We start from the raw sequence: 11803 nt of genomic DNA on the forward strand, positions 1-11803 counted from the left end.
AAACACAAAATCAGAAGTGATATATTAATTTTTAGCTTAGTAATTTTCTAAATACACTCAGTAACTTTTACATCCCAAACATCTGGGCTGACTTGGTTCTTTTAAAGATAGTGATACATCTGCTATTTTCAGTGTTTGTATGCTACTGAAATCCTTGGAAATACACTACATATATTTTATTGCAGGCAATAATCTATGCTTATACAAAAAAATCCAAGTAATTTTATACTGATTTTTAAGGTAGTAAAATTAGAGCCATACGTAACAGATGCATCACTATTTTTTTCTGAAGTCTCAAAGCATTCCAGAAACAACTTCTAAATTTCCCAACCCTCTCCTACAGGGGCTTTATACTGACCATTAATTCAGCTCACATGTGACAAAACTCTGGTAGAAAGTTGTCAGGACAGCTACACAAAACCCCATAGCAAGTCAAGCTAAGAATTAGTTTCATGAATCCCAGACCTGTGCTCTCTTGACTTTATAGCATTTCCTCTCTGCAATTAACACGTAATTAATATTCTCAAGATGTTACCTGTCCTTATACACCCAGCAGGAAAGCTTGTCACGTGGTGTAGGAGGTTGACCTTTAAAGTTTGTGATTTTTTTCCACCTGTAGGTTCCATTTTTTGTTCGCAAATTAACGTAATACAGCTTAAAAGGAAAAAAAAAAACCACAACAGTATTTTCAGTATAAATGATGTTGAAGAATCCAGCACAAATCACCAACAGAAAGAACAACCCACCACCCCCAGAATGCAACCCTTTCTTTGAAAAAAACCAAAAAAACCCCAACCCAAACCCATGACATTGACAGAACGTAGCAACACACAGGAAGAGCCCAACACACCCCAGGTCAGTTACAGGGTGAGAATGAGCAGTTTTTTCGCCTCCGCTCAGCCAGACCAGAACAGTAAAATCCTGCTCCTTCCATTGCCACCTGAATCCTTGAAAAAAACCTTCTGCAAAACCAACAGCTCCCCAGTTCAATTCTACTGGCAGAACCAGCAGCATCTCTGCCCACCCCAACAAGGCTTGTCAACCGAGAAGTGAACTGAGATTTGCTGACGGGCTCCACTCCAGTTATTTTCTAGTCAGGGCTGAATTCTGACTCCATTTACACCAAGTCCTAAACCAGCTCATTTCCTCTGCTTTGCTACTCCAGTCTTTAGTTCTAAAGAAAACTGGCAGCTATATTTTAACTTCAATTATTGCCTGATTATATAAGAAAGGTAATCAAAGAGCAAAAATAAGAGATATTCTGATCAATTTCATTTATAGCTACCAATATTCTTTTTTTTTTAAATAAGCATTTAGGAAAGCACTGGCAGTTTTCAGACATAAGTACAGGAAGTTTCACACAGCAAGTCTTACTCTGAAACTGTGTGACTCAGTGAAAAATCCCAGGAAGATATAAAGAGTTGAACATTAAAACAAAAACTGAAGTTTTTTTGTCAGTTTAAAATAATACCTTTTCTACAAAGATAAAGCTTTTCCTTACACTTCACCTTACTCCAAATGCAAAGTACAGCAGACAAAACAGTGAGGTCAGCATTATTATTCACTCAAACACAATAGGTTATGAAAGAAAAGAGCACAATACCCGATTACTGTATCCTTTATCATCAAATCCACCAAAGATGTACAGCTTCCCATTCATGCTTGCTCCACAGCTTCCTGACATGGAGGTAGGCAACTCCCCTTCCATTAAGTGCATTGTCCTGCAATTTAGCACATACATTAAGATTTTCAAGGCTGCTTTCAAACCTCCTAAAATTAACAAACCCAAACCAGATGTATTAATAATTTTTATACTTAAACCTAAAAACACAGTTGAAATGTTTTGGCCATAACTGGCAGTAGAAGCTGTGATCGATACATGAAGTCAGGCTCTTGTGGTGTCAGAGTCCTTTCATGTGAATGTTGTGCACCTGTTTATGAAGCATCTCAATTTTTATGAAGGTAAAGCCCATATTCAGTAAGCATTAATAGAGCTGAAAGATGAATTATTCCAAACCTGGAAATACTATTAACTCCAAAACCTCCTGAAGTGAGAACATGGCATTGCTGTTTACTTAGAAAACTAAGGCAGAAGTAGAAATAAAGGTCAAAAGTATTCACTAGTTGTGGCACCCAATATCCTAATCCTAAAACTGCATTTAGCACAATGAGAAATCCTCAATAATGCCAATTTTAGCAATGAATTCTCTCTTCTTCAGCAGCAGTTCCCTTCCTTTTTCTTGCTAGTATCACTTACAAACCAGTAACATCCTGTGGTGCACATTTTAACATCCCACAATCACCTGACCAAACTCAGTTTCTGCCCAACTCTCCCAGGTGAGCAGAGAATCAGTCACAGGATGGTTTGGGTTGGAAGCCACCTAGAAGATCACCTAGTTCCAACCCCCCCTGCCATGGGCAGGGACACCTCCCACCAGACCAGGTTTCTCTAAGCCCCATCCAACCTGGCCTTGAACACCTCCAGAGAGGGGACATCCACAACCTCCCTGGGCAACCTGTTCCAGTGTCTCACCACTCTAACAATAAAGAATTTCTTCCTAACATCTAAGCTAAATCTACCCTCTTCCAGTTTAAAACCGTTAGTCCTTGACCTCTCACTACACACCCTGGTAAAACCAGAATCAGGCCCAGCCTGTGCTTAGAATTGTTTCCTCACATTTGAAAACAGCTCTCCTGGGATCTCAGATTTCTGCAGAAGACAGGTACAACTGTCTGTGCTGAAAACTGAATGAGATCAAGAACAGATGCAGGATAAAAATAAACAGATCCAAAAAAAGAGAAGTTCTGTTTAACCCAGATCACTCTCCTGATCTAATTCCCTGTGTGACCATAAAGAGCTGCACCAGTACAACTGACACAGGGACACAAGGGATGACAACCAAGAGAGAGCATGAGCCTCCTTTAGCCAAGTCTTTCAACAAAAGAAACAGATGGGGACCACAGTGAGGTGGGTGAGGGCACAATCATAAAAAATATCCTAAGAAAGAAAAGGAAAAAAGACTGGCTAGAACTTTCCAGCAAACCATGTGCAAGCTGGTGTTTTCCAAGTGACTTGACCACACGGATGTGGAACTATACACACACCTTCAGACACCTTCCTGATCTTGCCCTCCTCCCCCTTTCCTGCCAAACTGTGGGGCTCAATATGAGTGTGCAGTGAATCTCCTGAACAGGTGTATGCAAGAAGTGTATGAACAGGTGCTAGACAAGGCAGACAGCTGGCAGAAAACACATATAAGCCTGAACAGATACCACTTCAGCAGCCTGAATGGAATTACTGTAACAGAAATCACTGGAGAACTTTTAAAAGAGGCATTGTTATCTCTCCCCAAGTACGATATGTAAACACAGTGAATATAAAATGTAAAGATTCAATTGCTGGTGATGTGCAAGGTCTGGTTAGTTATGAGTTATTTATGCAAATACATTCAGAACACAAGTCATAACAAAAAAATATAATTGTAAACAGATCAAGGACCCAAATATCTAGTGTTTCAATACTCTTTTAAACATAAAAGTTAATATATGGAGAACTAAGCCAAAACAAATGCCTCAATAAAACACATCAGAGCTCACAACAGAGCCCTAAGCCAACCATTTCAAACACACTCCTGAAAAAAAAAAAACAACACAATTACACTTAAGGAATTAATGTGTTTCCTAGAGTTAATTTGCAAGTACTTATGTTTGTTCTTCAGTCTTTACATCAAATATCTGCTATTTCAACTCCAAGGAACATGACCAAGAATTCCCATAACTGAAGTCTTCTCACTGCAGCTAACTGTAATCTCTGCAAACATGAACCTTATACATTTAACTACATATAAATGATGCAACTTACCATAACCCACTGTCTATTTCATAGATCCAGAGCTCATCATTAGGCAGGTAAACTTCATTTTCTTCAATTGACTAAAAAAAAAAAAAAAATTGCAAATGTTAAATAAATTCTGTATTATACATCATACATTTGAAAATTAAACAATAAACACTGTGACTTAGCAACGTGGAATAATATTAAAAAGATAATCTACCAGAGAGTAAGTCATACCCCAGCACTATTGTTCTGGTCATTTAAATTTTAAACAGGTAGCTCAATAATGCTGGTATTTTACATTTTATACTAGAAGTTCAAAAGAAGATGCTTTTCATTTTTTGATGTTATTATTAATATTCTGCTGGATATTTCCTGATGTCATTGAGCTTTGTGGGTTGTTAATAGTATCTTTAATCACTCATTTTAAGGCGTGAAGATTATAAAAAGAACACGGTGTTTCAGAGGTAGGGAGAGAAGTGTTTCAATATTCAAAAAGTAATATTAGTGTCATACAATAGCCATTTTATAAAGATAAGAAAATAGCACAGGAGAATAATTCATTAGGAAATATATGCAGCTGCTATTAACAAGCAGCACAACAGCCCCACAACATAGAATCACAGAACAGTTCAGGTTGGAAGGGAGCTTAAAGCTCATCAGGTTCCAACCTCCCTGCCATGAGCAGGGACACCTCCCACCAGACCAGGCTGCACAAGCCTCATCCAACCTGCCTTTCAACACCTCCAGGGAGGGGGCATCAACAACCTCACTGGGCAACCTGTTCCAGTGCCTTCCTGTCCTCATGGTGAAGTATTTCTTCCTGATGTCTGAACTAAATCTCCCCTCTTTCAGTTCAAAACCATTCCCCTGTGTCCTATAACTGCCCTCTCTGGTGATAAGCCCCTCCCCAGCTTTCCCAAAGCCCTCCAGGTACTAGAAGGTGCCCCAACTCTCTCAGCCTGTCTTCACAGCAGAGCTGCTCCAGCCCTTTGATCATCTTCGTGGCCCTTCTCTGGACCCTCTCCAACAGCTCCATGTCTCCGGTGCTGAGAGCTCCAGCTCCAGACACAACATTCCAGCTGGGGTCCCACCAGAGCAGAGGGGCAGAATCCCCTCCCTGGCCCTGCGGGCCACACTTCTTTTGATGCAGCCCAGGACACAATTGCCCCTCTGGGCTCCAGCGCTCACTGGCAGCTCATGTCGAGCTTCTCATCTCCTCCACCCCCAAGTCCTTCTCAGGGCTGCTCTCCAGCCATTCTCCCCCCAGCCTGTATTTGTGCCTGGGGTTGTGCTAACCCAGGTGCAGGACCTTGCACTTGGCCTTTTTGCGACTTCATGAGGTTGGCACTAGCCCACCTCTCCAGCCTGTCAGGGTCCCTCTGGATGGTGTCCCTTCCCTCTAGAGCATCAACCACACCACACGGCTTGGTAACATCAGCAAACTTGCTGAGGAGACACTCAATCCCACTGTCCATGTCTCCAACAAAGATGTTAAACAGCACTGGTCCCAATACTGACCCCCGAGGAACACCACTGATCACTTGCCTCCACCTGGACACTGAACCATTGACCACAACTCTCTGGATGTGGCCATCCAACCAATTACCGATCCACCAAGTGGTCCATCTGTCAAATCCATGTCTTGTCAGTTTGGAGATCAGGATACTGTGTGGGACAGTGTCAAACCCCTTGCACAAATCCAGGTAGATGGCATCAGTTGCTCTGCCATTATCCACCATCCCTGTAGCCTTGTCATAAAAGGCCACCCAATTGGTCAGGCATGACTTGCCCTTAGTGAAGCCATGGTGGCTGTCACAAAACACCTTATTTTCCATGTGCCTTGGTAGATTTTCCTGGAGGATCTGTTCCATGATCTTGCTGGGTGCTAAGGTGACAGTGACTGGCCTGTAGTTTCCTGCGTCTTCCTTTTTCCCCTTTATAAAAACAGGGGCTATGTTCTCTTTTTTCCAGTCAGCACAAAACTCCCCAGACTGCCATGACCTCTTAAATGTCATAGAGAGGCTCAGCAACTGCATCTACCAGTTCCCTCAGGACCTGTGTATGGATACCACTTGTGCACCTTCAGGTTTAGATGGTCACAAACCTGTTCTTCTCATACAGCAGGGGGTGCTTTGTTCTCCCAGTCCCTGCTTTCCCCTTGTGGCCTTTGTAATGAGGCTGGAGCACTTGCCAGAGAAGACTGATGCAAGAAGTCCTTGAGAACCTCAGCCTTCTCAATATCCTGCGTAGCTAGGTCTCCCATTTCCTTCAAGAGAGCGCCTATATTTTCCTTGGCTGTCCTTTTATCCCCAACATACCTATAGAAGCTTTTCTTAGTGCTGCTTACAACCCTGGCAAGATTTAACTCCATCTGGGATTTGGCTCTCCTGACCTGATCCCCACCTGCTTGGACAACCTCCCTATAATCCTCCCAGGGTACCTGCCCTAGCTTCCACCCTCTGTAGGCTTCCTTCTTAAGTTTGAGCTTTTCTAGGAGCTGCTTGCTCAACCACATCAGTCATAAAGGAGAAAATTAATTCCTCTGTGTAAAACAGACCTATGAAGACTCCCGGAGTCCATGTAAGAAAGAAAAATAGTTTGGGAAATAATTATGAGGAAGAACAACAAGCAGGAGATGGAAGCTCAAAAGAATGTAATTGCAGCACTCAGGCTGGGTAACAATTACACCATTAATGATTGTCTTAGCATTAGAAAGAAATGCAAGACTGTGAGGGAATAAACAGCCAGAATCAACAATAAAAAAAACCAAACACAAACTTAAAAAGTAGCTCAAAATTAAATGCATGTGAGGAACAGACATTAAATACAAAACCAAAATTTAATTCTTAAAAATTTACTTACTGATATTGATTACCTGACTTCAAATTACACTTTATGATTACCTTCTCAATTTGAAAGCTGCCAACCAGACATTACCCACTACGTTTGGTACAGTTTATCCTGCCAGGCTCCTTTTCTAAGGTAGGCTCTGCTGTTACACACACCTTGCACCTTTCATAAAGTGGAGAAGTCTACCTCATTTCATCTAGATATGTCAGTGGTCAGAGGCATTTGCTGCAGAACCAGCTCTGAGCAAACACTGATGCCAAGTTTAGCTGGGCAGCAGTCCAGCAACATGAAAAATGCTGCTTAAAGAGTAACAATTATTTTCACAATACCCGCCATGAATAAATATGAAAAACTACTTTAAAAGTTTGCAAGGTTTATCTGCTAAACTTAACATGTATGGTCTGTTCTGACTGCCAGGAACCCAGGATCCTTTATCAGAAAAGCTTTGAAAATACTGTGCTAGCCAGTCCAAGCACAGTTTCTAAAGATCAAAGTACAGAGCATTTCCAGTGATGTAGGTGTTACACAGTTATACAGAGCATTGTGGCGTTTCAGACAAGGACACTACATCTTCCTACACATCACAGACAACTCACATTAGTTAAATATATGCTTATTCTAAAGGTGGCTTGGTGCTACAAGATCCTTATTCAAATCCTTCCACGACTTGCAGTCACAAGAAACACTACATACTAAGGACCTCCAGAGGGAAGAAGAGCAGTGAGAACAGTTTACAGGCTCCTGAGAGTTTCTCCACTTCATTACAGGTTGCTATGGGGCAAGCCTGGTCATGCCACGGGCTAGAGAAGGTGCCAGGGTAGCCCAGGGAGTGAAACCCTGCTGCCCTGCAGAGCTGAGGCGTTGTGTTTCAGTACGTTCTGTCTCTTTGTGTTTTCAGTATGTCAATAGTCACCAGCAGCAGCAATGAGCTGCTGGTGCAGCTCATTTTCAGAGCAAATGAATCAAGCTCAGGAGCTAAGCAACTCTTCAAAACCCACAGGCAGCCCAACCCCGTCTAATGTTTTTAGTTAAAAAACAGATCAATAACAAAAAAAAAAAGAATTCAAATTTCCAGAAACTAAACTATAACATGCTTCAGGAAGAGACAACTCGCCAGCACACCCAAGAGCCCTGGTAATGTCCCTTCCCTTCCTACTGCACACACTTATCATTTACAACTTCTTAAAATTTAAAAGTTGAGGAGCCCTCAACTGGAACTCTTCGTTTGAGTTCAGAAGGACAAGCTTTGCACAACTGAAAGCTTACCTTAGCCTGTGAAAAATATCAACAGAATAGTGAAAACGTTCACAGCAACCGGAATAATACCAAGCACAGGCTTTCACGTTCTAGGGCCAACACGCACAGACACCGACTGTTGTGTTTACTGTAGCATCATTCAGAGTCCTCTCTTGGAATGAAATAACCCAGAGCAGAGAGTCATAAAGATTGACTTATGCCAGAGCTACTGATCTTCCAGTAGAAAAAAAACCCAAACGGAGGAGGTTTTAGTCTGCCACCAGGTTATTTTTAAAGCGACGGAACTGCTTTCCGAGGGAGGAAAACACACTGCATGTGACACACAGCTACTAATGAATAAAAAACGCAGGGACTCAGGAACAAGAACGCGAATTACACACCGGAAAAAAAAACACCACCCAGCTACAAATTACAGCCGTCACCCCACAAGAGGACGGGAGGGCACGGAAGAACCACAGGCTCGCAGGGCAAACAAACCGGCTCCGCCAGCCCTTCCCCGGCACGGGGCCCGTGGTGGGGGCGGCTGAAAACGGAGCGGCGGGAGGACGGGCGGGCAGGGGCACCAGGGGCGGGCAGGGAAGGCGCCCGAGCGCTGCGGGGGGAGCCGCTGCCGGGGGAGCCGCCCCCCGGGCGCCCTTCCCCTCAGAGCCGCCGCCATTTCAAACGCCCGCCCCGCGGGCGCGCTGCCCCGGCAGCCAATCAGCGGCCGCGCTGAGGTAAACAGCGCCGGGCCCGGGCCCGCCGAGGGGGCGGCCGGGGGGGCCGGGAACCCGCTCCGCGCTCCCTCCCCTCCCGCCGCGGCTCCTCAGCCGGCCTTCCCCCCCCGCGCGGCTCCTCGTTTTCCACCCCCCGTCCCTTTCCCCCCGCCCGACCTCCCCCTGCTCGTCCTCGCCCCCAGCGCCCTCTCGCCGCCTCCTCCCGCCTTACCACGTATCCCCCCCACACGTAGAGAAAGTTCCCGTCCACCACGGCGCAGTGTCCGCTCCGCTCCTCGGCCACGCAGAACTGCTCCGCGGGGTCTGCCGCCATCTTAGGAGGAGGAGGAGGAGGAGGAGGAAGCAGCTGCCCTCGCTTCACCGCTCGCGTCCCGCCGCCGCCTCCTCCGAGAGAGAGAGACTGCGGCTCCGACGGTCGCTCCCCGCAGGCGGACGGGAAGCGAGGAGGGTCCAAAGTGTGGGGCGTCACCCTCCCCTCAGCGCAGGGCCCGCCGCGGGCTCTGCCGCCTCCGCTCTGTCCCGCCGCCGCGCCCTGCGGGGCACGCGTTCGCCCCGGAGCCGCCGGGCAGGGCTGAAGGGCGGCTGCGGTGCGGGGGTGCGGCCGGACCCCAGCCCCGCCGGGCAGGCCGGTGGCGGGAGGTGCGGGAGGGGCTCGGCTGCGGCCGTGCGGGGCTGCGGAGAGGGGCCCGCAGCCTGGGGACGGGCTGCTGCTGCTGCTGCTGCTGCTGCTGCTGCGGGTCGGAACGCGGCGTCACAGAGTCACAGAACCGTCGTGGCTGGAAAGGGATCCTAGGATCACCCAGTCCGACTGCCAGCACAATAAAAACCCCAGCACTGTAACATATCCTGAAGTACCACCTCCCTGGGCAGGCTGTGCCAGGACCTGACCACTCTTTCAATGAAGAAATTCTTCCTAATCTCTAGTCTCAACCTCCCCTGGTGCAACATCAGGCCATTTAATCTGTCCTGTTGTTACCCACTTGGGAGAAGAGGCCAACACCCACCACCCTACAACCTCCTTTCAGGCAGTTGTTTAGAGCAACAAGGTCTCCCCTCAGCCTCCTCTTCTCCAAACTAGACAACCCCACTTCCCTCAGCCTCTCCTCATAGCACTTGCTCTCCAGGCCTTTGACCAGCTTGGTTGCTCTTCTCTGGACACAGACCAACAACTCAGTGTCCTTGTTCTAGTGAGGGGCCCAGAACCGCACACTGTGCTCAAGGTGCAGCCTCCCCAGAGCACAGGGGCACAATCCCTGCCCTGCTCCCGCTGGCCACACTGTTCCTGAGGCAGCCCAGGATGCTGGTGGCCTTCTTGGCCACCCGTGCACCCTGCTGGCTCATGTTCATCTGGCCACTCTTCCCCCAGCCTGTAGCATTGCCTGGGGTTGTTGTGACCGAAATGCAGGACCCGGCACTTGGCCTTGTTGAACCTCATACAACTGGGCTCGGTCCATCGATCCAGCCTGTCCAGGTCCCTCTGCAGAGCCTTCCTGCCCTTGAGCAGAACAACACTTCCACCCAATGTGGTGCTGTCTGCAAACTGACTGAGAACACACTCAATCCCCTCATCTAGATCACTGATACTGAACACAACTGGCCCCAAAACTGAGCCCTGGGGGACACCACTGGTGACTGGCTGCTGAATGGATCCAGCCCAGTTCCCTACAACTCTCTGGGCTTGGCCATCCAGCCAGTTTTTTACCCAGCATCTGCCCAGTGAGGCATGCTGAACCTTACAGTGTGAGATTTAAGGCCTAATAAACCACACAGAAACCTGTGAATAAAGAGCACGAGAGGAGAAAAAGTGCACAGAGAATAGGATATCTAAACATGAATCCAGGGCAAGAATGGAAGGAAGAGTTGGGTCTCAACATGGGAAATGGTTGAAGACAACTGCAGCAGAACTCAGCCTCTCTGAAGGTGAGGCAAGTTATCCTCCTGCCAGAAAGAGCAGCAATTAAATAGCACCTGATATTAATTAAAACAGTTGTATAGGAGTTCAGACTGTTGACCCCAGAGAGAAATACCCAGTGAATGCTGCAGCCTAGAAGCAGATGAAGCAAGAAGCTACGTACCCTGGTGTGGTAGAGTACTTTGGAATACCAGAGCTGCTGTGCAGGACCTTTGTGCTGGGGCCAGGGCTGACCTGGAGGTATCTATCTAAAGTTGGGATCTCAGTGGGTCATCTCCCATCATCTCCCAAACTACACACTTTTCATTATCAGAAGGATTTCCCATCCCTGTTATACCCACCATTATATGGTCTTTCCTATATGTTGGCCTGGGAAAAGCACTAGTCTTCCAGCTCTTACACGGATCAACACGGTGAGTTCCAGCTGAACTGTGGATCCAGCTGGAATGAATGGCATTGAAAATAAAACAGGTACAGCTCTTCAGAAAGAGCAATAGAATAGAACTTGTGAAAAATGAGCACTTTAGCATCTTGTAAAAGGACACTGAGGAGTAATTGAAAATATTTTCATATTGAAAGTGGGACATAGACTTCCTCCCTCCCTAGGAGGGAACGTTAACTATTCATGTCAATAACTGCTAATATTAAACTGAAGAAATGTTATGATACATTGGGATGACGGTTAAAACACAGGAATAAGCATCTGGAAGAGCTAAGAAAAGCATGGGTAATAGACAAACTCTACCAATATAGTTCAGATGGATCTACAATGTCATGTCTCAGAAGTAAGCTTGGGATATGTGCAAAGTCAGCAGCCCATGGTTTTACCAGTGGAGCAGGGACAGACCTGAAAATGAGATATTTGTCATTCTCAGTGTAACAAGATAAATCCATCGATTCCCCTTTGGCATGAAGATGCATGAGGTGCTGTCTGACCAGAAACCACGAGGCTCTCAGCTTTCAAGCCATGTGTGCTGAGGCTGTAGAGCTGTGATGTCCAACCAAGCCATGGCAGGCAGTGGAGACAGAAAGCTGGGCATGGTTTCCAGAGCTGGGCATGGCTTCCACAGCTCAAGACAGATGGCTCACTGGAACAGAAGTCTACAGCTCATGCTGGAATACTTTTATATCTCTGGTGGGAGGCTCCAGGCAACCCAACAGAGCCCCAAATACAGCAGGATGCTGCAGGAATATGCTTGACGTTCTCAGTTGGTCATATCTTAAAATGAG

General features: G+C 46.4%; 1 protein-coding gene across 2 annotated transcripts in view; it reads right to left on the reverse strand.

Moving 5' to 3' along the window:
• KLHDC1 (kelch domain containing 1) overlaps nucleotides 1-9165 on the reverse strand; it is a 29605-nt gene extending 20440 nt beyond the window's left edge. The window contains exons 1-4 of one of the 2 annotated variants that reach the window (XM_051621035.1): nucleotides 8873-9165; nucleotides 3863-3933; nucleotides 1604-1721; nucleotides 536-654 (exon numbers count right to left, since the gene is read on the reverse strand). In XM_051621035.1, coding sequence (XP_051476995.1) covers nucleotides 536-654; nucleotides 1604-1721; nucleotides 3863-3933; nucleotides 8873-8974 — 410 coding nt within the window. In that variant the 5' untranslated portion in view covers nucleotides 8975-9165. The remainder of the gene's footprint in view (nucleotides 1-535; nucleotides 655-1603; nucleotides 1722-3862; nucleotides 3934-8872) is intronic. The other variant, XM_051621036.1, reaches the window with a different exon arrangement.
• Between the last annotated feature and the right edge of the window lie 2638 nt (nucleotides 9166-11803).

This window comes from Apus apus, chromosome 5 (genome assembly GCF_020740795.1).
Source record: "Apus apus isolate bApuApu2 chromosome 5, bApuApu2.pri.cur, whole genome shotgun sequence".
Lineage (NCBI taxonomy): Eukaryota > Metazoa > Chordata > Aves > Apodiformes > Apodidae > Apus > Apus apus.